At 36.2% G+C, this 15,822-nt stretch overlaps 1 protein-coding gene across 2 annotated transcripts in view; it reads right to left on the bottom strand.

Annotated features, from left to right (window-relative positions):
• Positions 1-8,593: 8,593 nt before the first annotated feature.
• The window catches only part of LOC110466744 (alpha-protein kinase vwkA-like), a 32,308-nt gene continuing 25,079 nt past the window's right edge, over positions 8,594-15,822 (bottom strand). For both annotated transcript variants that reach the window (XM_021523466.1, XM_021523467.1), the window contains exon 3: positions 8,594-10,930. In XM_021523466.1, coding sequence (XP_021379141.1) covers positions 9,914-10,903 — 990 coding nt within the window. In that variant the 5' untranslated portion in view covers positions 10,904-10,930 and the 3' untranslated portion in view covers positions 8,594-9,913. The remainder of the gene's footprint in view (positions 10,931-15,822) is intronic.

Below are 15,822 nucleotides of genomic sequence, written 5' to 3'. Positions count from 1 at the left end.
TAACGTTTAAGTAGCTGTAAGAATGCTAGGTAGTTATGTGTATGCTAGCGGCACCACAAATATTAACGTTTAAGTAGTTGTAAGTATGCGAGCGGCTCCACAAACACTATCGTTTAAGTAGTTATTAGTATGCTAGCGGCACCACAACCATTAACGTTTAAGTATTTGTAGTATGCTAGCGGCACCACAAACATTCACATAAGTAGTTGTAAGTAGTAGTTGTAAGTATGCTAGCGGCACCTCAAACATTAACGTTAAAGTAGTTGTAAGCATGCTAGCGGCACCACAAACATTAACAAAAGTAGTTGTTAGTATGCGAGCGGAAACACACACATTAACATAAGTATTTGTTGTTATGCTAGCGGCATCACAAACATTAACGTTTAAGTAGCTGTAAGTATGCTAACGGCACCACAAACATTAACGTTTAAGTAGGTGTAAGTATGCTAGCGGCACCACAACCATTAACGTTTAAGTATTTGTAGTATGCTAGCGGCACCACAAACATTCACATAAGTAGTTGTAAGTAGTAGTTGTAAGTATGCTAGCGGCACCCCAAACATTAACGTTTAAGTAGTTGTTAGTATGCTAACGGCACCACAAACATTAATATAAGTAGTTGTAAGTACGCTCGCGGCACCACAAACATGAACGTTTAAGTAGTTGTAAGTATGCTAGCGGCACCACAAACACTATCGTTTAAGTAGTTATTAGTATGCTAGCGGCACCACAAACATTAACGTTTAAGTAGTTGTAAGTATGCTAGCGGCACCACAAACATTAACGTTTAAGTAGTTGTAAGTATGCTAGCGGCACCACAAACATTAACGTTTAAGTAGTTGTAAGTATGCTAGCGGCACCACAAACATTAACATAAGTAGTTGTTAGTATGCGAGCGGAACCACACACATTAACATAAGTAGTTGTTAGTATGCTAGCGGCACCACAAACATTAACATAAGTAGTTTTAAGTACGCTAGCGGCACCACAAACATTAACGTTTAAGTAGCTGTAAGTATGCGAGCGGCACCACAAACATTAACATAAGTAGTTGTAAGTATGCTAGCGGCACCACAAACATTAACGTTTTAGTTTGTTAGTATGCTAGCGGCACCACAAACATTAACGTTTAAGTAGCTGTAAGTATGCTAGCGGCACCACAAACATTAACATAAGTAGTTGTAAGTATGCTGGCGGCACCACAAACATTAACGTTTAAGTAGTTGTTAGTATGCTAGCGGCACCACAAACATTAACATAAGTAGTTGTAAGTTCGCTAGCGGCACCACAAACATTAACGTTTAAGTAGTTGTAGGTATGCTAGCGGCACCACAAACATTAACGTTTATGTAGTTGTAAGTATGCTAGCGGCACCACAAACACTAACGTTTAAGTAGTTGTAAGTATGCTAGCGGCACCCCAAACATTAACGTTTGAGTATTTGTTAGTATGCTAGCGTTACTACAAACATTAACGTTTAAGTAGCTGTAAGGATGCGAGCGGCACCACAAACATTAACGTTTAAGTAGTTGTAGGTATGCTAGCGGCACCACAAACATTAACGTTTAAGAAGTTGTAAGTATGCTAGCGGCACCACAAACAGTAACGTTTAAGTCGGTGTAAGTATGCTAGCGGCACCACAAACAGTAACGTTTAAGTAGTTGTAAGTATGCTAGCGGCGCCACAAACATTAACGTTTAAGTAGTTGTAAGTATGCTAGCTGCACCACAAACATTAACGTTTAAGTAGTTGTAAGTATGCTAGCGGTACCACATACATTGACATAAGTAGTTGAAAGTATGCTAGCGGCACCACAAATATTAACGTTTAAGTAGTTGTAAGTATGCTAGCGGTACCACATACATTGACATAAGTAGTTGTAAGTATGCTAGCGGCACCACAAACATTAACGTTTAAGTAGTTGTTAGTATGCTAACGGCACCACAAACATTAATATAAGTAGTTGTAAGTACGCTAGCGGCACCACAAACATGAACGTTTAAGTAGTTGTAAGTATGCTAGCGACACCAAAAACATTAACGTTTAAATGCATAAATACATAATCTGCTAGTGCGTTGATTTCTAATTATGCAATTGAATTATATCGTTTTTGACCCAATACTTCCCATAGGATGACAGATTACGGGTGCCATATGTAATACAGGAAACGGTTACCTTTCCAGAAGGCTTTGGTTCAACTTTGTTGTTACCGAAAGTTCATCATTGAATTTTTCATCTCCTTCGTTTTTGTTACTTTTTTGACGTTTGAGCTAAGATTTTGTTTTTGTGCATTGACGATATGGTACACTTTTATTAAACCTATCAGGCGTTAAGCTGTTTTAAAAATGAATTTTGTTTCCGCTGATCTTACTATTATATAAGCAAGATACAAACCATTCACAGAAAAAGATATAAATATAAGGAATAGGGTTCTGTTTTCATCAGGTGGAATAGAATGCTATTCCTTAAAAGTTAAAGGAATAGTTAAAAATGACCAAAATGACGCAATAACCGTCGAGATATTGCCATAACTTAAAAGCAGAAAATCGATTTCTTATCGCTCTGCTGTAGTGAATTCATTAAAAAATCAAATAATTTGATAGAATGTACCACTTTGAACTTATAACCCATTCTATTTTCATTTAACAACCGATAGCTCGACCTGTTTCCCCAATACAAAATGTACTAAATGTTATCAGAGTTCCCTCCCTTTGAACATATCCAAGCTTCCGTCACACACTGCTGAGAGATAGATAAGCAAATTGTACATTATATAACCTGTACGATTTGTCCCGAATTTAAGTAATTTGATATCAATGGTGTCATTTAATTATATCTTCGCAAATATAAAAAAAAAAATGGCCCATTATCCTGCTTTGGATCTTTCCAATCTGCACAAGGATCGTCCGACATACGGTAGTACTTCTTATTCATGTAGCGATATCAATCAAATACGAATTTGAAAAAAACAAGAACTTCTGAAGATCTTTAAATATCCATTTTAACTCGAAGTAATATATATTAACGTTTCTGGCGCCTTTTCGTGGCGTACAACCATTATTAATGCTTAGCATAAATCCTGACCCAAAGATCCGGTATATCTGTCCTGTGCAGATCGTATGAGACGAGTTTTGTGAAACATCAGCCAGCTTTTAGTAACTAAGAGTTATGATATCATCAAGTTTTCTGATCGACAAAATTTTACAGAATTTGGTGGTAAAACTCATTTTACGAGTTTAGATAACGTCTTTGAATATTGACTGTATGTGTGTGTGTTTTTGTTTGTTTTCCTTACGGCACCTTAAAACAAGAACGGTCATTAAGGACAGACAAAATATACAGGTATTTATCATATGTATATATAAATTTCAATTATTTTTCAACAATTATGAAACAAGTTATTTCAGCTTATATTAATCACTCCCACGTGGCCGGGTACGTGCACGTGGCACATACCTTTAACGTCCGATCGTGGAATCGAACCCCGGTCGCTATTGTGTTCCTCGACCAATCAAATGAACATTTTTATTTTCATTTCACAGCTACTTTTTATTATCAGTATTACCAAAAAGGGATCGCTTAACACAATTACTTCTAAGACTTTAAGTAAATTGAAAGTTTTGGCCTAGCTACGTCCTTGTACCTGTTTATCAGAGTTCACTCCCTTGGAATACTACAAGACGCGATTTGTATACAATGAGTCAAAAACCGATGGACACTGCGGCAGACATTGTAAACACACTGCATGATAAATTTAGTTTTACTGGAAAAAAAATATCTGAAAATTATAAATTTAAGTAACTTACTTTGAAGTTTGGTATAACTTCGACAGTCGTATTACATTTACCGTTGTTATTTACGTAAGTTTGCAATTATGAATCACGATTACTACACTTTATTTGTCTTTTCTTCATTACTCGTAGTTCATAAGAGTAGATTGCATTTGAATTGGAAATAAAGTAATAATGCTAAAGTAAAAAAATATAATATGTAAATAAAAAATAAAATAAAGCCGGGACATTTTGGACCTATATTGTGAATCTCCATGGCAACAGCTCAAGACGAAAGAGAGGATGTCCACAATTCCACCACATGTACATTTTAAGACGCTCACTTCCCTTCATATAAGCAGCTAAATATATGTTCATTTTTACAGTTTTTCACTACACCAGAGAGCCGTGAGGATTCCCCTGACAGATGTGTCATGCGAACCGATAAACGACTTGGCTATGATTTTCTACCTGAGAGGTTGTACGCTATGGACGATTTATTGTTCTATATCGTGTAGTGTTTGCAGAAACAACTATCTTACCGAACTGTAATGCTACTTGACCTCAACTTGTATGAATAAAATAAGACGTTTATTTAGATTTTGTTTTACAATTTTATTTTTATTTATTTTTTGCAAATAACAACGTGTTTTATCTTGATTAGCTTATCGATTGATTTGCGATGGTTCTGTGTGGTTTTGGCTTGTACAGGTAGCTCTGGATCAGGAAATAAGATGTAGCGCAATGCTGAGGATAGTTGTTAAGCCCAGGGGACTACTTAAGGGGAACGTTGCCATCGTATATCTCGACTATGTCTAGCTGTACAGATGAAATGCTGGCACCAGACCGAAGCAATCGTAATTGTGAATTCGCAATAATACTTCCTACTTTATATACAAAACGTATTAGGCACGTGATCCGTAGAGGTATTTGGAGATAAGTATCAGTCTTAAGACGCTCAATTTCTACATCTGCCGAAAGACAGTTTTCTCCATAAGGATTTTTAAACTTTGTATTTTCTACCCAAGTACTGTTTGGTGGTTTGAAATTATATAGACGCAGAATCCGACTTACAACAGTGTACTGTGTATGCATCTGAAAGTTGTGTACGATGTATGCATTTGATAACTCTGTCTGGTTTTTGTATTTAAGAAATACTACATGGAGAATACATTTAATATCGTCAGTACTCTGAATACTACGGAAGCCGGTTAGTGCCACATCAAGTAAAACTTTTGTGTCGTAATTACGACTAAGTATGTACACAATTTGTGAAAAATGAATAAAATACAACAGAAAACAAAGGTTGACTATATACAGCACCGCTTCGACTTAACCACGAAAGGAAGTTAAAGTTTTTCCGAGCATGCGCAGAGAAAAATACGAAACTGTGCATAAAATGATATTACAGAGGTGCAATGTGCAACATTCAGTTAACTAATTACGACTTAGTATGTCATAATTACGACATAACTAACTAAGTCGTAATTACGACATTTTATTTTACTTCGTGTGGCACTAACCGGTTTCCGTAGAGTATGGATAACACAGTTTTTGTTTTTCATTATCATGCCGGTTTTAACTGCAGTGGTATACAATTGACACATATTTTTAAACCTGCAGGGTTAGAATTACAGCAGTGTATTGTGTATGTATTTGAACGTTTTGTACGATTTATGGATTTGGTAACTCTGTCTGTTAATACTTCATGGATAATACATTTGATATCGACAGTACTCTGGCTGTAGCTTCCATATGACATATACATTTGATTTAATCTCTGTATAAGGATAAAATTGTATTTGTTTTTCATCATGTTGCCGTTTTGGACTGCTGTGGTATACAATTTACATGTATTTTCAGTGAAGTGCATAACAATTAAAGTGCATAACAATTAAAAGAACCCCGTTCAATCAAAATATATTTTAGTTACATTTCTAAGACATTATTTGTTACCTGTCACTGAATTTAATGTTATCGGTGTATTGTGTGCATGTTCTGTGAAACGATATTGATGGGACAGCCTATCAGTAATCTTAGTCACTTCAGCGTTTGATTCAAATGTAGTCACTTCGTTATTTAAAGCGGTCTGACGTGCGTCACATTGACAAGAAGAACTGGTGTCAGTGGCGAACTACGTCCTTTTTTTATTCATAGTACCACAGAAACCTGTTAAAATTTTCGGATTGTTATGCAACACAAATGGAAGGCTCAATTATTTCAATTCAATAGTATAATCTCGCCAATTTGATACTCACAATGGAAGTCAGGACAAAATATTGACAAAAACAAAAATACAGAAACATGTCTATTAAGTGGTGTATGACGGGGTGAGTCAATCTTATTAAAATCAAATCCGAATTCCCGTTCCTCTACGATACTCTAAGAGAATTCGGACCTGATTTTAATTAGATTGGGTTTGAGTATGCTTACCACACGTAGAATAGCTTAGAATAGTCGGTCGTTAAAAAATCTGAAGATTCATCAGTTTCAATAGCATGAACCATTTTTGATTTCGACTACTATGTAATAATTCACATTTTTTGAAGACTTTTTTCAATAGTTTTGTCAGATATTTACAATTCTAATTTTGCAATAACCGTTTGGCATAACAAACATTACGCCTGCATGCTTTGTCATTGTTTTAATTCACATATAAAGAGCTATGGCGGAAAACTGCCCGTATTTCCCAAAGTCGGCATTTTTGAAAACAGAAAAAAATATTGATGAGTTAGTAATATTTAGTCGCAAAGAATGCATGGAATAGATATAAAACCAATTGAATATGAATTTTTGAACTGTTGAGATATTCGGTATTGTTAATATAAAACTGCAACTATAGCCCTATTCACTATATCAATGAAAGTGAAGGGTTTCCCAGACTTAAAAAAATACTTTCAATACTTTCCCATCCGAGGACCAACTTTTGAATAACCCTTTTGATTCCGTGATGTAATATGCAAAAAACAAATCGTATTCCGGAAAAGTGGTCCTCCTTTGAGAAAGTGCTGAAAATAATGAAAAACTTGGTTGATCATGTTTTTAAAACTTCGACAGATGTTTCTTGGGTTAAAGCAGTTTATATTTCCATTTTGTCTATATCCGATGTAGCCTAATGTGTAACGCAGTTAGCTTGTGACAAGAGAATATGAACAATGTAGGTTCGAATTCACATTCAGATACACTTTTTATCTTTTTTTTTAAATTAATATTTAGGCATGTGATCATTTTCCTTAATTAAGTGATAAATATTTTTCAAATCAATACAACATTTTATTGATATTTTAATAACATACCTTTTGATTTATCTTCTATGGAATCATGTCAACAAATCCCTGTATGCGTGTACAGTACACCTACACTTTGTAGTTGAGACATCATTTTAAATATTGATGAATTGTTTTACCCTCCAACTAGTATTTTTATTCATTATCTTAACGCAAACAAACGATGCCGAAATAAAAAAAAAATATATGGGATTGTTGCGTCAGAATAAAAAGAAAGGCAAAGCAAAAAAATAATGAAGATATTATTGAACATGCGGGAAAATTCATCGTCGAGGCCAGTCTCATTTGTTTTAAGTGCAGAAAGTTTAGGAGCGCAATACACGTGTAAGACATGCTATTCGAAAACTATATGCAATTTTATCATTCTAAGGTAAAGGAAGAACAAAATCAAGATGTGTGTTTTTAAGAAAACATGTAACGGCATGACGTAGGCAGTAGTAATGAAAGCTAAATCCTTTCAAATTTGTTGGTAATGATTGTACGATCTTGTGTTTTATATAGCATAATGCGAAATACGCATTTTGTTGAGTCTTTATCGTGAAACGCATGTATTATAGCCATGGCATTGAATTCGTCTGTTTACAATAATCTATGCTTAGACACGGGATTCCGATATAGCTACCTGTATAGAAATACCTGGGGACGCGTCATAACAGTGCACGGTTGGATCCGCGCACTATAGCGAATCATAGCTTTAGGGAAATAGGCATAGCAACCCGCCATAGCTCTTTGTATATTTTAATAAATGACACATTGTTTTATGATGTGGTGTGAAAAGACAACTTATTTAAGAACTGCATGTATTCTGATGCGTATGTACTAGACTGGGTAAATCTTCGACGACCAGGAAGCTCATTTGGTAGAACGTCCGTTTAGAGTTCGGAGGGTCCAGGGTTCGAATCCCGGTCTGGTCGTTCATTTCACTTTCTCTTGTTACACTGATAAGAAATACAATGTGCTAAGTCCTGTGCACAAGCTTGTCTTATGTTGTGATATAAAATAATTGGTTTATTATTTTTTGTTTATCTATACAGATATCTAACTGATACTTTAAACAAATAACGAAACAAAACTTGGATAACATCGTCTTTATTTGTATCAAATCAGCCCTAAAGTTTATATTAACAAATATAATAAAAACATAATGATACAGATTACAAACAAAACATGGAATGTGTAGACATACACGAAAATATACTTCCTTTTCTACAAAGGGTTAAAAAACAACAAATTAACAAAAACGTAAACAATTTCTGTATCTCAGTTTTACTTTATACACAAACAATGTACGTATGTACCAGACGTGTACCAATGCATCATCGAAACTCCAGGGTTTACACTCACTTTCGATCTCTCCACCCCTGGATTATGTCGTGGCAAAATTGAAAAGGTTCAAAATAATCTCGCGGTCGCGTAACGGATCAATAGACTGGCTTTGAGGTCGGTTGTAACTCCTTTGTAATCTTCAAATTGCATGCATCATCCTAGCGATTGGTCAGGTTTCTTAACCTGAGACCAATCAAATAACTAGCCCCGTTCCTACAATTTTGCTATGACATATTCCTGGGGTGCAGATAGCATTAGTGAGCGTAGCCCCTGGATATCGAGAATGGTTCATTTACTAAGCTAATGGCTGTTGACGAATTGTACGTTTGAATGGTCTACGTCCGTTTCACTACCGAGTAGTTCGACTATTCAACAGACGACTGTTGACGAAGGGACCAACCGGTCTTGAAACGTTGAGACACGTTTGATAGTACATTGTTGGTGTATAAAGTTAAACTTTGAAACATACATATTTTCAAAGTGATGAATCTTATTAAAATAATATCGATTTATTTTGTAATGACGTAAAGTGTAGTTGCTGCATTAGTCCCACGTGCTTATGCAACCAAGCATGTATATACGTTTCCTCTTATCTCTTTCACCATTGTCAAACACCATTGTTAAATACTACACGGATTTCTGTTAGATACTGACTATCATGCCATGTGATTTATCTGTTGTTACGCTTTTAAATAACATGCTGAGATTTTGTGTAATATTTGTTTGTGACTGAAACAGTAAATGATATGTCATGTGACAGATTTTATACGATGAACTGCTTTTTGAGGATTCACAAATATGATTTAAGGAAACATATTAAAAAAAAATTACAAGGAGATGATAGAAAATCAAAGTCACTACAATAAGACAACAATATCATGATATGTTGATATTTATGAACTTTGGGACCTTATACTATTGATAAAAGTCCGAATACTGTGTACGCCATTAGTCCGTACTTTGTGGACCTTTTTTTGGTTAAGAAACGCTTGTCACTAAAAAGATATGTTCAGAAAAACATGAATGATTTTAACTTAACCACTATACCCAATAGCGTCAACACAATTCCTAAACTCATATCTTACGTTTTACAACATTGTTTCATTTTCAGTGTAGTGCGAGTTTTCAAAGCCATACAATGAATGAGTACAAATACAAACATCAATATATCTATGTGGAACACTGAACACGGAACTTTATTAGTAAGAATAACGTATTTTGTCGCGTGACAATATAATTTTGATATTATGCTCGATTTTCAGAAGTAATTGATAAGACATAACGTCTTATGTAAATGTATTTTCAAAGACATTATTGCTATCAAAACCTTTGGTAGTACTGAACACTATTATCGGTCTGCGTAATCAACATAAAAAGACAATAGAATTAGAAAGCAACTGTGTCGTCATCTACAATTATTTGTAATTAATTATCCCTTCTGCATTGTATGAATTTTGATTTACATACTTTCACGTCTTTGGTTGATATTCCATCTCAAACATACCGCACGCCTCCTCATTGGGTGAAGCGTCATAGAAACACGTCATTTTCCAATGCCGACCTGGTAGTACACATTACCATGGATACTGGGTGATGCTTATGAGAACACTGTAATCCAAAGTAAGAACATGCGCAGTTTCGACTATCTTGATGACTTCCGGTTCTAATGGGATAGTTTCGCATCAGATACATATCACTCACAGACATGCGCATAGCTGCGGGTGCCGCCCCCTTTGGTTGTATTTCCGCCATGTTCTGTAGCTGGAGTGACATCATGTCTATTTCACTGTTGCTTAGTTTGGGCCGCTGTAGTACGTTATCTGGTCTTGGCCATACCCGACATAAATCGTTACAGCGATGCGTAGAAAAGAAATCCTCGATCCCTTTATACCCTTTGTCGGTATGTACAAACTTCTGGGAACGAGAATGTATTGTAGGAATTGTTAAGTTGTATTTGTTCAACTGTTGTACTCCTTTCAGTCCAGTTATCACAAATTCACCACGAGATTTCAACCATGTATAATGCGAAAACGCATGCGCAACGACAGCGTTATAATGACTCGACGATCCAAATTCGAACAGCTCAAATTTTCCGTCCAAGTATGGTTCTATCGATACTAGTTCAAACTCGTGAAACTTCTTTCGAGGTTTTCTCATGACAACGTTCATACACGTGAACATCGAAACCTCGTCGATCTCCGCTAAAATTGGAATGATGAAGTTAAAGTGAGCATCGATATCTCGATCTTTCATTTCTACACCAAACGTTTTCGCCATATCCCTTGCTGCTCGAGCTTTTTTGAGGTCACAATTCCAGTCCGCGTAGGTACCAATGCCATTCTTTAACACCTTGACGATACACTTCTCTCCGGCTTTTGGTCCTCCACCATTGAGCAGGCCAAGATAGGCTAGCTTGCGCCCACCTACTTTGCTTGGATACGGCTCAAAGCTTGACCAGTATTTTCCGCCATCGCTTTCATCCGAAGCAGTAAGAGTTTCAACACTGTACTGTTGGCCCATAGCTGCACGTTTGGTCAATCAGACAGCCTGTAAATCAGAAAAAATAGATAACTATTTGTTAGGAAAGCAAATAATACTAGTATTATATGGACGTACGATTCACTAACCAGTGTCGTATTATACTCGGGGGACTATTATTGACAGGCACATTGATACTAGTGTATGACTGCAGTAAATCACACCGTGATTACAGAATAGTTGTGAATACCTCAGCATTAGTCTCAATTGCGGGGCTTGTATTAATCGATCACATGATTGTTCAATCTCCGTTAATATATACATTGTACCTGTAGGTTTGCCTTGTTCAGTACTACATGTAGGTTTTGCCTGCTGGGTATAGTGCACGCCAGTATATTTATCTTAGTCAAAAACGACGGTACAAACTGCTTAGAGGGATGAAGCATGATGGGATTGCAGAATGAGCTCTCATATCGGTTTTCTGGCATAAAGGGTTTCACTAAATCATCAGACAAAATATTACTCTCATCTTTGTAAATTGCAAATAAATGTATTCAAAACATGATTTGTCGTAATGTCAGCCAACGTTTGAACAATATTGTGTAGTCCTTTGTACCTTTGGGTAAACACCCCTGCAGGTCGGGGATCGAGAAAAGAATATACCGTAAGAGGTGACTAATGTTTGAACCCCCAGCAGAATTGGGGATTTGCCAAAATAAATCTGCTGCACCCAAGTGCCATTGCAATATTTGGGATCATTGTATTTCTCTACTTTTAGCTACCTTTATTTACCGGTGCATTGCTTGTCAATGGCCCACTTTTGGCTTTAATGTTGAACGTTCGCCCAGGTGAGGAAGGCAATGGGATCGGTCCCCAGGCCGGTATGTACCTAAGTACTTAAGCCTGGTAGGTTTTAATTCCTGTTTAGCTTTCGGCATAGAAGGTAATAGCAACAACTGGTTCACCCGTTGCCATTATAATGTGACCGGGCGGAATGCTGTGCTGTGTGCTTTCGGCATGGTATTTCAGTTAGATAACACTACATTCGGCATCAGATCCGCGCTATCATAAGGAGGCAAATACACCAACATACCCTGTCTCCGACACACATACACACATGGACGCAAACACATCACACACGGAGGCACGTCCTTAAGAGACTTTAGTTGTTAATAGGACGTTAAACAAATAAAACCGAACCAAACCAGACATTAGCTGTTAATAGGACGGTAATAAGAAGGTAAAACGACGTCCGATACAGGTGCCCAGCGTAAAGTTTGTGATCAGTCTGGTATGTTACTCAGAGTACTTTGCGTTGGCATATCGTATAGACCTATCTAATACACACTCGATGGACCGAGTGCAGCTATATGAATGGAACATCTCAAAGGAAAAAAGCGTCAGCATGCAAGGACTTTGAACCCAATGCAAAAAGATAATACATTCCACGGCAATTGAAGCCTTTCCGGAAGACAAACCAGGTAATGCTATTTATTGGTCCACCACAATCTGTGCAGACATTCTCTTTTATCATCCATGAAATGTAAAACCATTAAATGTAAGGAGATACTGTGAACACGCGGAGGAAACACAAGTTAATTATAAACTTAAATTAACCATGTTTATCATAGAGTTTTTTTAAGTGAGATGACCGTTAGTTCCAGGCTGCTCCGACAAAACACTTCCGAAAATCATAAACAACTCATTTATGACTGTATAGTAATGGTAGTTGTTCTTGAGATGATCACTTTTTGGTTATAGATATTGATGCAATTTTATATGTTATATGTTATGTTGCAAGTGATTTGTTTTAAATTTACTTCTAGAATATGGGTCTACAGATCCGAATGTAATCAATGCAAAGAAACCTACAATGTACCACCCCTGCAGGTCGGGGACCGGGAAAAGAGTACACGTGCTGTTATCCAATGCATGGTATCGTAGGAGGCGACTAATGTGACAACCCTCTGCAGAATTGCGGATTTGCTTTGGTGTCCTCTATTTTGGGACACAGAAGCGACGAAAATAAGTATGCTGCACCCATTGCAATATTGAGGATCTTTATCTTTCTTTCTACTTCTAACTACCTTTTATTACATAACGCCTTGCTTGGCAACACCTCACTTTTGGCTTTAATGTTGAGCGTTTGCCCAGGTGAGGAAGGCTGCTATTCCCTGCTTCACGTTCAGCATTTAGGGGAATGGCAACAACTGGTTCACCCGTTGTCAGTATAATGTGATGGGGCGGAATGCTGTGCTGGGTGCCTTCGGCATGGTATTTCAGTGATATAGCACTAAAAAGTCGGCATCATATCCGCGCTATCACAAGGAGGCAAGCACACCGACATGCCCTATCTCCTGCATACACACACGCAAGCACGCATACACTACACACATGGAGGCACGTCCTTAAATGACCTTAGCTGTTAATAGGACGTTAAACAAAATTGAACCAAACCAAACCTACAATGTACTAGGAAATGCAGGTTAGAAATTAATCCGTTTTGTCTTTGCTCATGAACATGATAAAATACTAGCTAAATAAAACGGTAGTCATGACTGCTTCAACAACAGAGACATGATAATAAAAGGAAAGAGACAAGTAACCAATTTTGAGAGAGTTTCTTCACTGCATTTGACCTTCTTTATTAAACCACAAAATGCAACAACAGCAACAGCAAAAAATAAAAATTTACCAACAAAATACCACAACAACATGGTTAAAATATACCACAATCATACCGCATTAGTAACCCTTTTGGTTTGTTAGTGTTTTACGTCCTATTAACGGCTATGGTCATTAAAGGCCGTGTCAGGTTTTGGTGGTGGAGGAAAGTCATAGAGGAGTTCCCATAGAAAAACCACCGACCTACGGCCTGCCCGCGTTGCAGTGGTATAGGGCTTGTGGAAGCATAATGTCAGACGCCTTAACCACTTGGCCACCGCGGCCCCTATACGTAACCCTTGGAGAAAATATACTAATACAACGCAAATGTAAAACATATATTACAATAAAACCCAGAGAGACAATGCATTACAACGTTAGAAAGGGTTTTAAATTGTAACGTAAGCCCGATAGAAAAAGGAAATAGAAGTTATCCGAACGGAATGGTCAGATCCAGGTAAATAAAAGCACAGGGCTTGGGTTCTTACTACCGTGATTTGTTGTCGCAGGAAGTTTACTTACATGTTTAAATTAGGACTTGGCTTATGTATATAACTCTTTAATAGATGTGAACAGCTGGACCTATATTTACGGAACCGTTTTCATATTCATACGCAGATCCTACGCTAAGGCCTATACAATTAATTTATAAATAATTAATAAAAACAAACAACATTTTGTCGATGATTTAGAGAGAAAAATACTGGAGAGACCAAAAGCCGAATACTCTCTTCGATGATAAAACTTGGCTTTCGTTACATGCTTGGAATTTGCAACAAGACACAAAATCTTATTTGAGCATGAAAATGGGTTCATGGATATAGACCCTACTGTTGTCTCTGTTAAATTACATTGAAATTGATGTTATTTGGGTTTTTTTGTGGAAATGTGCATCACAAAAATGAGGAAAATGTACATAAATATGGCGAATTGCCAGCTGACCAGTGTTGTCTCAAACTGTTACAACTACTACACACGATCCATCTCAGTTGTCAATTGTTAGGGTGCCAATTGAAAAACAATCTCAAAATGAACGGGTAGCAGCTAACTCAATTTTCTTTATAATGTAATTACAAAGAATTGTAAAAACAAAAATATAAAGATTAACTTAACTGCCTCTCAATTTATAGAAATTTGATATACATGTATTACGTAACAGGGACGTGAAAACATCACAACATAATGTATTAATTGTGCATTGTGCGATAAAATATTACAACATAACAATTAAATATTGATAAGTCAATGAACATTGCACATTGAGGACAATATGACTATATTTTGAAATAATAATACATAGTAATAAAAATATTATGAAAAAAAGATATCACCTGATAAATATAGATATTCACGCACGAGATATCAACGTGATAGAAATCATAACACATCATACCAACATGTTAGAAATCATAACATATCGTATCAACGTGATAGAAATCATAACACGATAAACCAACGTGAAAGAAATCATAACACGGCATATCAACGTGATAAAAATCATAACACGATATATCAACGTGATAGAAATCATAACACGATATATCAACGTGATAGAAATCATAGCACGAGATATCAACGTGATAGAAATCTTTACACGACATATTAACCCGATAGAAATCATAACACATCATACCAACGTGATAGATATTGTAACACGATATATAAACGTGATAGAAATCATAACACATCATACCAACCTGATAGAAATCATAACACATCATATCAACGTGTTAAAAAGCATAATACGACTTATCGACGTAATAGAAATCATAACACGACATATCAACGTGATAGAAATCATAAAACAACATATCAACGTGATAGAAATCATATAACAAATCAACGTGATAGAATTCATAACACATCATACCAACGTGATAGAATTCATAACACATCATACCAACGTGATAGAAATCATAACACATCATACCAACGTGATAGAAATCATAACACGACATATCAACGTGATAGAAATCATAACATGAGATATCAACGTGAAAGAAATCATAACATGAGATATCAACGTGAAAGAAATCATAAAACAACATATCAACGTGATAGAAATCATATAACAAATCAACGTGATAGAAATCATAACACATCATACCAACGTGATAGAAATCATAACACGACATATCAACGTGATAGAAATCATAAAACAACATATCAACGTGATAGAAATCATATAACAAATCAACGTGATATAAATCATAACACATCATACCAACGTGATAGAAATCATAACACGACATATCAACGTGATAGAAATCATAACATGAGATATCAACGTGAAAGAA

Source organism: Mizuhopecten yessoensis, unplaced genomic scaffold (genome assembly GCF_002113885.1).
Source record: "Mizuhopecten yessoensis strain PY_sf001 unplaced genomic scaffold, ASM211388v2 scaffold11145, whole genome shotgun sequence".
Classification (NCBI taxonomy): Eukaryota; Metazoa; Mollusca; class Bivalvia; order Pectinida; family Pectinidae; genus Mizuhopecten; species Mizuhopecten yessoensis.
Note: the sequence above shows the minus strand (reverse complement) of the source record. Positions and strands in the feature narration are given on the sequence as shown.